The 16,348-nt window shown below is 42.9% G+C and overlaps 1 protein-coding gene across 5 annotated transcripts in view; it reads left to right on the top strand.

The window, feature by feature from the left end:
• The window catches only part of LOC128304599 (potassium voltage-gated channel subfamily KQT member 1-like), a 161,538-nt gene that overhangs the window by 69,547 nt on the left and 75,643 nt on the right, over window positions 1–16,348 (top strand). For 4 of the 5 annotated variants that reach the window (XM_053041806.1, XM_053041803.1, XM_053041805.1 and 1 more), the window contains exons 4-8: window positions 440–522; window positions 612–787; window positions 8,504–8,632; window positions 9,176–9,286; window positions 12,233–12,420. In XM_053041806.1, coding sequence (XP_052897766.1) covers window positions 440–522; window positions 612–787; window positions 8,504–8,632; window positions 9,176–9,286; window positions 12,233–12,420 — 687 coding nt within the window. Of the gene's footprint in view, window positions 1–439; window positions 523–611; window positions 788–8,503; window positions 8,633–9,175; window positions 9,287–12,232; window positions 12,421–15,811; window positions 15,869–16,348 lie in introns of all 5 variants that reach the window. The other variant, XM_053041802.1, reaches the window with a different exon arrangement.

Here is a 16,348-nt window from a genome sequence, read left to right as displayed (position 1 = left end):
CTGCTGATACTTCAATTAGTGGCACATAATTACAACCATTACTCTTTTGCTGCCCGGCCTTTATTTTGGTGCTCGGTTTCGGCTCTCCAGTCGATGTGTTGTTGCGTAAAAGCTAATTTCGAATGCATCCCCCTTTTCTTGTCTAATGTAGACGTTAACGTGGGCGGGGTGTTTTTATTTTTTTGAGGGGGGACGAACAGCATTGCGCCTCATAAATTTGCACCGTACGGACAGGCTCGTGGTAAACTGCCACCATCCAATTACATCGGTGACAACAGCCAATTTAATTAAACCCCCTGAAGGGGTCACGGCGGACGCGTTTGTTTAAAATTTAAATTTAACATAAATATGCTTTTAATTTGCGCTTTCCGTCTCGCTCGGGCTCGCGCGGTATTTCACTGATGTTGTTTCTTTCTTTTGTACGCTTTTCATTCCACAGACTTTGGTCATCAGGATGCCGTTCGCGCTATCAAGGAGCAGTGGGGAGGCTGAAGTTTTTAAAAAGGCCTTTTTGTATCATAGGTACGCATGACACGTGTCATTGGGTTTGATTTAACTTTTGAAATAATTCCATCCCGTGCTTTTGTTGTTGTTCTTCCTTACCTTTACAGATATAGTAACGATAGCCGCCTCCATCGTGGTGCTCGTAATGGGAACATCCGGGCAGGTGTTTGCCACCAGTGCGCTTCGAGGGCTCCGCTTTTTCCAAATCCTGCGCATGGTGCGCATGGACCGGCGCGGTGGCACGTGGAAACTGCTCGGGAGTGTCGTCTACGCTCACAGACAGGTAAGCTTGTACTTAGAAGAAAGATAGAGAGATACAGAGAGCGAGAGAGAGAACTTTAACTCACCTCATTCTTTGTGCTGTTTGATCCTACCACATGCCACGGCCAGTGATGCGTGCTTCACTCTTCAAATGTGAAGTGTAAACAGCTCGAATCATCCATTCACTGAAGCACTTCTTTGTCCGAGTATCTCGTTTCATGTTCTGTTTGCTGAACCCTGACTCGTAAATGGGGGTTCGGCTTCCTATTATTCGTTCGCTTTGACCATTTCCCTGCTGGGCAGTGGTATAAGGATGTGTGTGAGTTTCAGTGAAGAGAACTCAAGTTCCCACGACAGCTGGCGTAGGATATCGATTTCTTTGTTGTGCGAGTGAAGAATGAGAGATAGAAAGAGAGAAAAAAGAGAGAGAGAAAATGACGACTTTGTCTCATTTTTCCATCCTGTTGCACGACCCAAGGCTAGATTCTTTTTTCTGATTGTTCACACCGAAGTTCCCCAGGAATATCCTTTTCCCTCCAGCGTCCCTTGGTTTGATTTTCGCAGGAAAACCCCCCTTTGTGACAAACAAGAACCATCGTGCGCCCGTACACGAACGGTTAGTGGACGTTCATTTTTCCCATTTATTGCTATTTATTGGGCAGACGAGAAAATGGCTAACACCGTGGGCGGACGGGATTTTCTCGGCCGTCCCATAAACCGAACCAACTGTCGGGTGAAAGGTTCGCTAAGCAAAAGAAGAAAAAAAAATAATGGAGGATCCAAGTAGGTAACGCAAGAATGACAGAAAAATGTGAGATTGCACGCATGATTGCATACACCCAGGCGCGTACAGATTCGAACTTCGATTTGAAAGGTTTTCCTCCCCCTTGGCTTGTCACCCGTTTTACTGCCTTTCTATGGAGTTGTTTCCGTTGACATTCATCCCGTGCTTTTGGAGGGAGGAGGGAAGAGAGAGAGAAAAAAAAATGCTACCAAGAAAATGGGTCGCCACGGTTTCAGTTTCCACTTCTTTAAAAGCCGTCGGTCGAAATCAAAATCCCCAGTTTTGGATCGGCTTTCTACACGCATTGCAAAATGGAGGGATGGCGAAGAATGGGATACAACAGCATTCGTGTAAACCTGGATCAAATAGCATTGGGACAATTCCATCGGAACCGTAATGGTCAGTCACGGATGCCACTTTTGCGGGGATTCGATTTGTTGTTGATCCGTCGGTCAGTTTTTGGCCTTTCGATGACGTCAAACGTGTCCTAACGGCTTGCAGAGTGAGGTTAATGGTACAACCAGGACGATAGCACACAATGTGTGGAGAATATTTGTCCACATCCTACGTCCATCGTCGTCTCGGAGGGGTAGCAAGTGTACCGAGCTGGAAGAATTTGTCATACAGCATATTTACTACTGGTTCCGAAAGGTTCGGAAGGAGTAAGGATGGGTGACTGATATTGAACAAAGATGTTTGATTTCGTGTCTACTTTGCGCCAGTGTTTTCCCGATTGGAAAGGGCCGATGAAAAAGAATCGATGATAGGAGCAATATTTCTACCCGTCCATGTGGAAGTAAGCAATGATTTGTAAATGCACGATGTGGAAACGTAATTGAAGCGCCAAATGAACAAGACGTGTGAGAAGAATTCAAACCACTTCAACCGAAGTAGAAACGCCACCGACATTAGCTTCGGCACTCGCAAACCCCGAGAGCAAAAGTGGTACAGCAATTTACTCATAATAGCAATAATCGTGCATAATTTAGCGCGAGCGTGGGCGATCAGTATGACAAGCAGGGTGCGCCGTAAACAAGCCGGCAGCTTCCGCTTCAATGAAAATTATTAATGATCGTGTTAACAACCACCGGGCGCCTCCATCGACGGCTGACATTTTCGTTCCCGGCGCACCATTTCGGTTCGTTGAGATTCGTATGGATGATTTTGAGAACGGTTATGCGGATGATGAACGCCAAGTACACTTATACGCACGCACACTTGCGCACACTCTCACAACACACACACACTAAGGACGGACATGGGCCGGGTTTTTCAGCAGGTACCACCATTCATCATTTTTCACCGAAGCAGATAACTCGTAATGTCAGGCGCGTTCGTAAGTGAACGCTTAGTTTTCCTCTTCACTACCGTCCAACCTTTCCTTTTTGGACCAAAAACCAGCTCCCACTCGTAGTATCTCCCGAACAACAAAAGCGTACCGAACTAGGCAAAACTTTGTTGTCCATAAACCCTTTTCCAAAACTTGTCCAAAACCCGTTGTTTGCTGTTTATGTTGTGCTGTTGAGTGGAAGGTTTTTTCCCTCTTTCTCTCTCTTTCTCTCTCTTTCTCTCTTTTACAACAAACCGACACAAACAATCAACGTCCGGTGAAACTCCAGGGTCTTGGAAAAACTTTCCCGTAGCCAATACCGAATCATGCTCGCGGCATTGTAGTGTAAATTATAATCGCTTTTGCAAATGTCGGACAAACTTAACGTGCAAAGTCTAGCAAAAGCGCTTCTGGTATCGATGCACGTATAACATGGACGAGATGTTGGAAGACAAAAGAGCTCTCGAGGAAAAAAAAAGATTACAAGAAGCTTTAAAAGAGAGCGACAGAGAGACCCGGATGAAGTGCAATGAAACCCTTCCGGATGTTCCGGGGAGGATTTAGATGACTGAGGGTACCTCGCTTTGACCACATGGGAAAATGAACCGTTGCTGGTTCGTTTACTACCAATAGCCACAAGCCTGTAAACACACATATTCTAGCCACATTTTTCCAAATTCTGCTGCTCTGTGTGTATGTGTGAGCGGGATTTATGTTGCCTACTTCGCCCGTCAGCTTCGTGTAAAAGTGGTTTTAGAAAAAGGGGAAAATAAAATCATTTAATTTCATAACCCTTCTGATTTATGCGGCCATTAAATCCAGGACCAGTAGCGGTTTTCCTGATGCTATCAGTCGAATTACGGTCCCCATCGAGCGGAGGTGGTATGAAAATATCATTCCATGGTTTCTTTATAGTAAAATGACCAAACATCCAAGCCATATTCAAACCGCAAACCATGGCTCTGGATGGTTTGGGTGGTCGATGCTTTCGGGTGTAAATGGCCGTAGTTTACAGGGTTGGTTGAAATTATTTAACAAAAATGTGTGTTTAACTTCAGTATGATCAAACTCGAGATATAAAGAAGACGATATGAAATTAATATAATAACCCGCGTTTCAAGTCATATCTAGAAGTTTTTCATGTTAATTGGTACTTCAAGATTCCTATAGCATGTGATATAATGGGTTGAATGTTAAGAAAGTTATGTATAACAATTTAAATTTTGCCCAATATTAGCTTCATTGGTGTCAAGAAACCCTGCCTTAAATATATTTTTCTTCCATTTCGCCCATTAGAAAGTCCTTCGTTTATTGTACCAAATGATATGAATAATCGCCTCGTTGCTTATCGTGATGGAAAATTTATGTCAGGAATCGTATCAATAATCGTAAAGGAAAAGTTATGGCTTACTACTCTAAAACATTAACCCACCGCATTACTGTTGCAAATGTAACATTTGGCATTAGAAACTTTTCCACTTTGTGAAGCTAACGCCATTTTATCGTTGTTCTAGTCTCTTAAACAAACGCTCAACTCCGTCGAAATACGGGTTTAATTTAGCTGCTGATGGATGGCAAATAGTATCTTTCGATTATTTCGCCTCGATAAATCGTCTACGAGCAGCACGTAACATATTCAATTACACACCAATGAGCGGCACGGCTCGTTCTATTTGGCAAAACCGGACTTTGTGCGATTCCGTACGTGCAATATGCTGCGAGACTTCATTAAGATAATAGTCTGTGTCGGTGAATGTGTGTGACTGCACATTCGCATATGAGCGGGTTTTTGCAGCTTCCAAATGCATTCGGTGCGCAACGCGGTCTTGTACATTGCATGTACGATCCGCTTACCTGTTGGTTCCGATTCCGTGTGATTTCCATCGGAATGAATGTTTGCCCGTCGCCCGGCATTGGTGCCTACCAGCTGCACCACGCCTCAACCATGCAAAGACTTGTGTTTTTCCACGCTTTGCGGAAACATTCCCGGCTGCACTTAATTGCAAATACATTTGCTTGTTTTCCGTGCCACTGATAATCCGGTTTCCGATTCCCTTTCGAAGCAAAGCGGAACGTACTTACGCGCGGTTGGTGCTGGAAGGATGGCGGGCACAGAGTGTAACAATATTTCATTTAACTTTCATAATTGTTTCCATTTCTGTTGCTTCATCCCGCCGGTGTGGAGGCGCAACTGGGCAGCTCAGGTTTGCAACGGGTGTGCGAGCTGGCAACACTGCCGTGGTCGTGCATTCCGTCGAAGCTTTACTGTACTTGTGCATGCGACGCTTATAGTCGGTTTTGCAGCTAAACAAAGTGAAATTAATGAAGAATGATTGTGTTCGTATGGAAAATCGCCACCTCCGTTCGGAAATGTCGAGCAGGTGCCCGTGTTTACCGTGTGTTTTGCAATGAGTTCCTTTCCGGGCGGGTTGCGGAACAAATACGGGCGGAAGGATGAAATTGTATGGCTTTATGCACAAAGTGGTTTTATACTTTCCATCCTATTTTATCTTTCCAATGCGGATGGCGCTTCCGGTGAACGTTCTATTTCATTCATTGCCAGAAGGACACTATCTACTGAAAACAATAAAGCTTTGCAGGGGTTCTCAAGCAACACCGTACAGGTTATTGTAGGCTTAGCGTGTAACGAAAACAATTCGGATCCAATAATGCTTTGACATATTCATTACAAAACAGTTCACGGATCAAAATGAAGGATCCAAAAGTAAATAGTAAAGTTTGTTCCAACATCAAGCAAGAATCACAAATTCCTTCTTCAGCAATACACCATAATGTATAATAAAACCATGCACTTACGTCGTGCATGTCTCAACTTAAGAAGTTCTAACTACTAAGATGTATCACTAAACGGAGGTGTAGCTATCGGAAAATCGGCGTTTTATTATAATTGAAAGAGCATTTTTGTGACGTATATTTCATTTTTTACAAGACAAACCGCCAGCTCGTATTGCTAATTAGTTTATTATTATTTAAGTTATTTACAATATAAAATTTAAACATCCCATTAGCTTTTGCAAATTTGATATATTTTTAATTGATAATAGATTGTGTTTCGTTAAAGTAATTCTTTTTTATGTTCACGAAGAACGACCAATAGTTTCATTTAATAAGAAAGAAGAATCATAAGCTTCTGAGAAATCCAATGTAGAACCCTGCATCTAAGTATCACTTTAACGCTGCCCAGACAAAAAGCTTTGGCGCGGCACGGTGAATGTTACGAATTTATGTTGCCGCCATTGCCTACTTTGTTGAATCGGATTAGTACTCGCACCAGACGGCGTTATCGGCATTCCGGCAGCGACGACGATTCGCCCGCCATCCACTCGCGCTGGCGGCAGGCAGAACAATATGAAGGATTAAATTCCAATTAATAATCCCGAAAACATGGCCAAACTACTTTCATTACTGCTTCCCAGCACTTTCATCTGTTGTGTGCGTTCTTTCCCGCAAACAAAACCGCAGCGGTGGATGCAAACGAGAAACCGTTTAATCACGTGTGCATGAACGAGCCCACCACTCAAAAGTGGACTCCGACCACGGTTCCATTGTTGTGGGAAGTTAATTGGAATGAAACACATTTTAATCTGCCTGCATGCGATATTGGTTTAAGCACAAAATGCCTACAAAAATGTGCGAAAGAAATGCACTGTATTGGTGTAATTATGAAGAAAGAAAAATGCAGTCCTTGCAAAAGCATTCGGTACGAAGCAAATGATAGAAAATGGTTTCGACATTTTGTATGTGGCCGAGAGCGAAATAAAATAAATTTCAATCTAAGCGGATTAAACTTTAATCAACTATAGCGAATTAAGCCATTTCGCACAATTGCTAAGCGAATGGAACGAAGCAAACGTTAAACAGCCCAGAACGTAACAGTTGCAGTTCGTGTGGTATAAAAATGATTTGGGTTAAAGTTGAGAAGATCATTTTCATTTAGCCAAATGGCCGATGGCTATAAAGATAAGAAGATGGCGGCGTTTGCCTTTTGAAAAGGTGAGGATTTATTCAACTGCAATTTGTCCGGAGGGCCGATACGCATCTCAAGTGTTACCCGGCACGGGTGCTAACAGAAGATAACGATCTCGTCAAAACAACCCATGGTAGATGTGCTCAAGCGTCGGCGATTGGTTTGTTTGTTCAATTAGATAAGCGTCTGAAAGGTTTAAGTCGGCATTGATGTATCGAGTGGTGTAGCAATAACACTTCATCTCAGATAAACTAGTTGGTAATTGGATAATATAGTGATAGTGACGATAATTGCACAATTAAAATAGTGATGCATGGGAATGCGGCTAATTGTGCTTAAGTTATACAGAAACCTGTCTTTTTAATTGTTAAATGGCAGTGTATATCAGAATTATGCAACCCGCCACAATGCAACAATGGAATAGTTAAATTTAATTAACCGTGTGCTTTTGACCTATACTATAAGGAAACAATTATTACTAATATAAGAAAATACTAAAGAATATCAACAACAAATGGACAACACGAATTCTACTAGTTATATTAATTAATGTGTATTTAATGCTGTACATTATTTTAGCGGACTGCAGAGATTCGCTTATTTCGAATTTCTAACTAAAACTATTTCGTTTATACTTGTATGTCATGGAGTCGATTTTACTCGTTTGCTCATAACAAATTGAGCAAATAATTTTGGCCGAAAGTTTGGATGAAAAAAATATCAAAATGATCAACGTTATATTCAATAGTTGGTACTGTTTATCTCAGGATTATCATTGTTCAACAATTTTTTGAAAACTTTTTTAAAATATTATGACTTAGTAACCCTGTACCAAATATTTTTAATAATTGTTATCGTGTTTATTTAGGATGCATGGTTGGAAGTTATGGAAACATTACTTAATTGTTTTTAAAAAGGATCAATTTTTATAACGTCTGAAAAATATGTTCTTGAAGAGTGAAGCGTAGAACTTAAATCTGGACAAAAGCAAGTCGGTAATATTCTTGTATTTACTAAAGCATTGAGTAACGATTCCCATCGTGCCTGCCTCTATCCTTACGCAGTGCTGTACGGAATACAGATAACCATCCAAAGTCTTGGCCACCGCTCAAACGAAACCATCCTGAAATAGCTTACATCTTTGCTCCTTCGAAACCACCATACGGGAATGTTCTATTTTAGACGCTCTCGCCCGTTTAATATTCCAACCTGGCCCAAGGGTTGTCGGTTCGTTCTAGATTAATTTTGCACCCAAACCCATCCGTACCATCCACACGTTGCGTTGCGAATCGGTCACGTGTCCATCGTATCCTTCCGCTACACCTTAGCCGTGGTAGTCCAATGCCCGATCGAAGGCGGAAGGCTCACATGCCGTACATGGGGCTACTGGGCTAATGCCAAAGCTAATTCCAATTTTACGATATCCTCAACTGATTCCCAGCCAGCCTAGTAGTGAACGTAAGGGTAACCGAGGCTGAAGCCCCCGGTTGGTCACCATTGCAAACCGCATTATCCTTGGACTCATTTAATTTCCTGTGCCCAAGCGAAGGACTTTTACACATAATCGTTTTACCAGCGTTCGAGTTCGTTCCGCAATACTAACTATCTTTCATTTTTCTTTCCTTCTCTTCCGCAGGAATTAATTACAACCTTGTATATAGGGTTTCTGGGCCTTATTTTTGCCTCGTTTTTAGTGTATTTAATGGAGAAGGATGTGAGGGGAACTAAGTTCAGCAACTTTGCTCAAGCGTTGTGGTGGGGTGTGGTAAGTAGAACGTTTTCCCACCTACCGTATGTGCCAGTTTCTTTCTGCTTCTGATCCTTGCAGACGTCAAACAAACAAACGAAGGAAAAAAAAGAACTTCCAAATCCAAATCTTGATGGTCGTTTAAGGGGGCTTCTTAAGACCGGGACCGCCCGCAGGCGTGCAGATTTTCAATATTCAACGGAAGCAAATTAAATTCTAAATTATAGCACCACAGGAGGAGTGTGCGTGATCCCGTTCGGGACAGGTGGATGAAAATTACTTCCAGCGCTTAACCTCATATCCTTCAGCGACCCACCGGGCACGGTTTGGCTTGGCCAAACTCGCACGCGTTTAATTTATTCAATAATATAAATATCTCGGTCCCCATTTCTCATCGGCTCTCGGTTGCTAATGAGAAATAGTACGAATGAACATAATTTCCACCTTCTTATCACTATTTCTTTCTTTCTTACCCGCCATGCCCCGTATGTACATTCGCCCAAACGTCGTGTGGGCACGATTTGGCCATCGCCATCACCGACAACCACAACGCGGCAACAGATAACGCTGTGCACGGTCGGGTACGGCGATATGGTGCCGGAGACGTGGCAAGGCAAAATTATAGCGTCGTTCTGCGCCCTGCTAGGCATTTCCTTCTTCGCGCTACCCGCGGTAAGTGTTTATTTATTAATTTTTCTTATTAGTTTACCAGCCGCCCCTGGTTCGTAGTGGGATCGTTTGTCTCACAGTAAATCGGTACGAGAAAAATGTGTATCCTATATGTGGCGTGGTATAGTGGTACAGTGTACCGCAAAAAAAAAGGATTGGACGGACTTTCTTCCATCCTAACGCCTGTTAATAGCTGATCGGAGCTATTAATTTTACTTTGTAATGTCTTGCTTCCTGCTGCTACTGGTTCGGATCGGTCGCTCCGGTCCGGTAAAACTATGCTCCATCCCGCATACGGCTAAGCTGGTCTGATTTATAGAAGACACCTTTGGAAAGTATCTTCGCCTTTTGTCTATGGGTGTCTTTACACTGCTGGGTGCGTATAAATCAGTGCCCTTTACACATTGGAAAACATACCCCACCTGGGGGAGGGTCATGTACGTTGGTGTTGGACGATGCAACATAAGATAGGTGAAAGGGCAACCCTGAAAACGGTTGCTTCGGACAGTGGCACTGTGAAGAAATTAAACAACAATGCTATAAAATATGGAACATGAAAATATGTCTACAGTTGTTATGAAATGTTCAAACAAATCCCCCAAAGACTAGCTATTCTTGCTTCCAAAAAGTATTTAAGAATATTGTACAGAATACTGGAAGAAGTTTTATGTTTAAACGATTATCTATTAGCATTCGATTGCAAATTTAATAAAAAAAATGTGTTAAAAGAGAAGATTTTGAGATTTTAGATGCTCATTATTGCGACTCGATTTCAAAGCCTAGACTTCACTTAACAATTTTCTAAAAAAAAAAAAAAAATCACTAATCGAAACGTTCACGATCCATTCAGCAAAATGTCTCATAGTGAAGTATCAAAACAAAATAAGAACAATTTTAAATTGAAGTTAAAGCCCGGAAGCCATGAAAAACATTAGACCATTTCCAAAAGCAATAAATACAGTAACTCCTCTGCCTGATTTAGGGGGGATTCATCTTACGGGGGAACTCCACTTTAACAACTTTATCCCCGACTTTGTTGCAGAACACCAGATTCGTATCCGGCTACGGGTAAGCCAGAAATGTGAATACCGCAAAAATCTGCCTCCCATCATTCATCGTGAATATGATGTGAAAATGAAATATTATTACGACATAGACCACTTCCGTCCGGGTCGTAAATTCAATTAGAAGCAATCTGAAAAATGACTGATTTTAGTCCCGCCAGGGGTGAGAAAACCAAAAACAAAAAAAAGGGGCACGAAATTTGCCCTCCCGCTCGTTGAGTTGGAAAAACTTTCAGCATCCAGTTTGTACGCTACGGCACCTTCGCCAATCGAGCGGCGGAACGAATATCGTTCAAACTATTCGCCTAGCGCCTAGCTCGCCCAAACCCGATTCGGTAAGGTTCGTCGGAAAGCACTTAGCCAAAAAAATAAAGCAGACGAATAAATAAATAAGTTACTGAGAAACTTTGAACATAAAACGAATGAACTTTTAAGCACGTGCCTTTTGCATTGTGATGGCCGCTAGGGAAACCGAGGAAAAACTCGGTCGACTAGGCAACGTGTGCCGACCGTCTGCAGTACGACAGGGCACGTCAAAACTTAAACTTGAAAGCCGTTTGAAAGGCGCAAGATTGCCTGCTCCCGACACAACTTGCGTTGTTGCCCCTGGTTGCCCGTCCACGCTGTTTGTAGTTCGTGCAATCTTCATCCCGTCTGTCTTACGCAACATGCCCAGAAGTCGTACAGGACTTTTCATTTTCTCCCATCGCAAACGGTTAACGGGTACGGCTTGAGTCTCCCGAGTGTATAATATTTTTAAAGCACGTCATGCTTGACCCTCACCAATGTGAAGTGGCTCTCGGTTGAGCAGTCGTACAACCTGCCCACTTTTGAAGTGGGACACCGTGCGCACACACACAAAAACGTACACTCGCAACAAAAAAAGACATCCAAAGGGGACACTAGTGGCATTTCGAGCGGCAGATTCTTTAACCCCTTCTAGGCCATCGACTCTCCAGCTGAGAGGATAAATCTTGCATTCTGACCTCTTTCTTGGAAGTTGGTCTACCTTTGGCAGTGCTTCTTACAACGGCTGGCTTCTTCGTTACTCCTTTTTATTTCCTCTTATTGTGCTACTCATTCTCCGATGGTGGTTACATTCATGTTCACGTTTCTGGGTGCTTGTGCTCTACCTGGCACTGCCCAGGTCGTCCAGAACACCCCATCCAGGGTTTCAGTGTGCAATTTATGCCAATTATTGTGTGAAACTTTCCTACTCTTTTGTGCCCGAATGTAACGGTGTTGTAGTGAATGTTTAAGAACGTGGCAAGTAATTTGAGCTCTGCACAGCACTTGTTAACAGCAGCTTTAATAGTGCTGAAGGTGATGAAAAGATCCTTGGAAGAAAAATCTCCAAAAGCACTTTAAAATGTCTTACATAAACTTTAGAAGATTTGCATAAGTGTAGTTGTCGCTCTTGATTACTTATGTTTGACAGCTAAAATGTCAAAAACTAAACAAACCCGCTGAAGAGCGTTTACACTGATAAGTTCAATACTCATTCGTACTTTCGCAGTACCTCAAGTGTCAGATATGAATTTAAGTTTATTCTGCAAAACATAAAGACTTAAATAAAGGAATTTTTATGGTTTTCGTCTAATTTTCCAACCAAAGTTCAAATTATTCCAATAAAAATCTTCCCTGTTACAATTTGCTCAGTAAATAATCACCATCTGCGTACCGGAGCGCACGTAATAAGACCTCGTTTTGCTCCCGGTATTGCATGGAATTAATCTCGGTGCACCATACGGTCGATGCAATTGTGATTATTTATGTGTGTCGCGATCCGTGCCCGAAACGGGGGTACACACTTTACCTGTAGTGCGCAGCGTTATATAGCGCCCTGCTCATTTAATCATTCCATCGTGTGCCTTTCTATTCGCAGGGTATCCTTGGCAGCGGGTTCGCCTTGAAGGTGCAGCAGCAGCAGCGACAGAAGCACATGATCCGGCGCCGGCAACCGGCCGCGACGCTGATACAGTCGCTCTGGAGATGTTACGCCGCCGACGAGCACTCGATGTCCGAGGCGACGTGGAAAATCCACCAAGTACCTTTACCGTCGCCCCCACCATCGTAAGTACTTCCCGTTTCCGCTTATGCATGCATCTCCTGCCCGCTCCACTGTACCGTTTTTTTGCCATGCCATGCCATGCTCTTGCCTGTCTGTCCGTCCGTCCGTCCGTCCTCGACATGTTCCTCACTCTGTTTTCTGTTTCGCTCGCTCTCCTATCTTTCGCTCTCTTACACACATTCTCGTTCCCTCGATGCCCTGCACCGGACCTCATCATTGCACCGTGCACCACTCTGTTTCTTCATCACCCGCACCCTAAAACACAGCCTCTTTGTGCCATTTACCCCGACTCGCTAACCCTGCCCATCTCCTAGCCAAACAACCGGGAAACTCTCCGTACTTCACACCGTTTCCCGCCATCTTGCAATCTCACGTCGAGAACTCTACAAAAACGCTTGTCAAGAAGGCGCTATGCCACTTACGCTCCTTTTTGTGCAATACCTTCTCTCTTTTCACTCTTATCATGTTATTTTACTCGTTCTCATCAAAATGCCACTGTTGAACACAAGTTGTTACTGCATCCTTTCGTCAATGTTTCGCCACATTGCGATGTTTCCTTGCGCCACCGTGTGGGTGGGAAACATTTTTCTGTAACATTTGATTGGAACGCTTATCTGCACCGTTCCGAAGCTTGTCATAGCCTATATATGGTCCACCGTTAGCCGTCCGAACGGAACTATCGCACTTTAAATGATGAAATGTTTTCACCCCCCACCCCTGACACCGTAACCTCCTTTCGTGCTGGGTTGCTCCCGGTGTGCCATTTAACTCACGAAAACTTCTGGCAGCGGTGTGCTCTTTTAAACACTCTCGTTTGCCTTCTACTTTTACTCCGTTCCATTTTATCTCGCATTTTCTCTTTTGCTGAACGTCGTGTGATCATGTTCGTTGTACTGTCTGTCATTGTTTCCTTCTTCCGTTGTTCTTGTGTTTTGTCCTTTTGTGTCTTTCTTTTCATTTTCCCTACGTCTGTACATACCGATGTGCCTTTCACGTTTTCCTTGGATGTTTTTCTTTCGATCTGAACCGTTCTGAACAGGGTTTTACTGTTTCTGTACGTCGTGTTGTGTTTCGATTTCCTCTTAATTATTTATGTGTCTTTGTTTCATTACTTACTTACTTATGATTTTCTCGTCTAATCGTTCAATTGTTTATTATTGAATCACTTGTTCCGTTATCAAATGTGCCCTATTTGCTAGTTGTGGCCTGAACAGTTTCACTCTGTTTTTAGAGCACATGGTTACCCTTAAGCATCAACTGTGCCCCTTTACACGTTGTGTTGTGGCCACATGTTCACGGAAGTACGAAAAACAAGAACTTTTATTCAGCACAACTTTCAAACACAATTTTCGGAACCAAACTTTCGGCGTACAGCTTACCGGAGGGTCTGGGCAAAAAAAAAAAACGTTACCACGTTGCCTTGCCTCCGATACAAAAAAAGCGTTTGCCATCATCTGTCGACTTTTTAGTTCGCTACATTCAATCTTCGCCCTACCCACTCAATTCCTTTCGACCAGTTACTCACTTCACCGCACCATTTTCGCCCCGGTGTATGTGAACAAACGGAGAGAAATTACCAACTTTACACACAAACAAGAAAATCACCTCCGTAAAAGTAACCTCCAACAAAGTCCAAGTAAATGCTTCCAACAACAAACCAACCAAATAAAAATACATCGCTTTGCCAACCTTTTCCGAACCTCTATTAATGATGTGTTTCTTCTCACAACAACTGCCAAAAAAAAAATACAACCAAATCTGATTATGATTTTTACATATATGTACGTGTTTCTGATTCGTTTTATATATATACATATCTACATAGAACCGATTACTGGGATATGCTCCTTGAAAGCTTGAATATCCATAGGTAATTTCGTTTTCTTTGTGAACGTTTCCAATTCTTACTTCTTACTCTCTTGTACTTGTAAAACTTGGGTTTCTTGTTTGTTCTTGGCTCTGGTTTTCTTTTCTTTTAATTTGTTAAACTTTTACCCATCGCTCTACTACCTCCCGTTATTACCTTTATTCTCTTTCTCTCTCTCTCTTCTCTCTCTCTTCTCTCTCTCTCTCTTTCTCTATTTCTCTTTTCTTTTATCCTTCACGATTCGTGTTTCGAACGTTTTTCCTTGCATTGTTTCGGTACACCCTTTCTTTCCATACGAGAAGTCGTTTGAGCGTAACGGAAACGATTGACTAAAAGCACAAAGTAACTGCGAAAAGGAAACAAATTTATTCAGCCTGGTGTGAGTTCGTGTCTGGTTTTTGTTTTCTCCACCAGCACCGGTGGGGGAAATATTCCCACACACGGTAAACATGCGTGGAATTTTTCATCGATTTGCGCTCTTCCGCTTCTTCTAAACCGATTCCACCCTTCCGATTTGTCGTGTTGCACGCCGCAAAGGTGTTGTCGCCGGCGTCGAAAAGATTGTCCAAACAGTCGGAAACTGCTGCCGTCGCAGTAAAAACCTCTCGTGGACTCCCGCCTTCTACGGCTATGTTCTTCCGTTGCGCATTCGCTTCGCTTGCGTCTTCCGTCCCGACCGGGGTGCCCAACTTCACTAGTACGTACACCCACCAAAAGGACCGGCTTTCTTCCTGGCTTAGCGTTGGCGTTTGTTGTTTTTCCCGGCCATTTCCCACACCACGGTCCAGGCACCAATCGATGAGTGTACGAGCGGGTCCGTTTGCGTGCCCGATCGTGCATCAGGTCATTATTGGTGGTAATGTCTCGCCCTTGCTTACAGAACTGATTGAGTTACATCCGGGGCAGGCGCGCTTGTGTCCCTTTGACCCTCTGCCGTGTGCTTCGGTTTTGATTAGCTTCGTCCATCATCGATACGAAAACGATCGGATGATTAGGTTAGTGTCAGCAAAATTGGCTCGCCGTTGGCGCAGTAGTTGTGTGCCCTCTCGGGGGGATACACAGTTGGACGGATGTCATTAATTAGGGATATTAGTGGCTTTTTCCTACCAAATCCATCCGGCACAGAGCGTTGGATGTGAATGTATCGGATGACCGGTGCGAAGCTACTCGCTTAAAGCTGGATTCTTCCCAAATGTTGCTCTGTCGAACCTTCTAAACTTCAGCAAATCTTTGCTTCAAACGTATACGTATTCTAGTACTTTAAAGTAGAATTCCCCTTAAGCCTCCAACTATGCTTTGCTTGGGAAATGTAGAACAGATATTTTTTAAAGAAAATCAGCCTCACCTAAATCCTTAACACATCCTCTTTAAACTTCCTACCATTCCAACGAAAGTTATAGTTAGTTTTAGAACAAAAAATTCCTCTCCAAGTTTGAATGGTGCTAAAACTAAAACAAAAATACCCACCGTATACATCGCAATTGACCAAATCACAACAACTCCCATTATTCTCTGTGTATTGAAAGCTTTCGTGGTCAAAAAATTTATCTTCTGGCCAGAAGGTGCCCTAGTGCCACGGAAAGGTTGGTCTCCCAATAAACAAAAAAGCAAACAACAGAATACAACAATAACGTCAGTGTTTCTCTTCCTGTCTTGAATGTGTGTTATGCTCACTGGGGTGTTTGTGTGTGTGCCTCGGATGATTGGATTTATTGTTTTGATTGTTTCCTGTCGACTGTACTGTATGGTTTCCTATTACGCTACTAGCATTGTGTACACATATACGTCTCTGCCTGCCGTAACGATTGTCGATACTCGTTGTCACTACATTGTTGTCCAGCTGTTGTGGATGTTTTACCCCCTTTTTTCCTCTGTACACCTCTGTTTCTCGCTGTTTTGTTTGGTGTCTTTTTAAGCGGTTCCTTCGCCTATCTCTACTATCCTTTTATCGATATCGGTTTGCACCGGCCCAATGTAGAACTAATGAATCTCTATTCTCTATGTTCTATTCTATGCACTTTCTTACACTTTCTTTTTACTTTGTTTAATTTTGTTAAATGTAG

Source organism: Anopheles moucheti, chromosome 3, assembly GCF_943734755.1.
Source record: "Anopheles moucheti chromosome 3, idAnoMoucSN_F20_07, whole genome shotgun sequence".
In the NCBI taxonomy this organism is placed as follows: Eukaryota; Metazoa; Arthropoda; class Insecta; order Diptera; family Culicidae; genus Anopheles; species Anopheles moucheti.
This window is presented reverse-complemented; position numbering and strand designations above follow the sequence as displayed.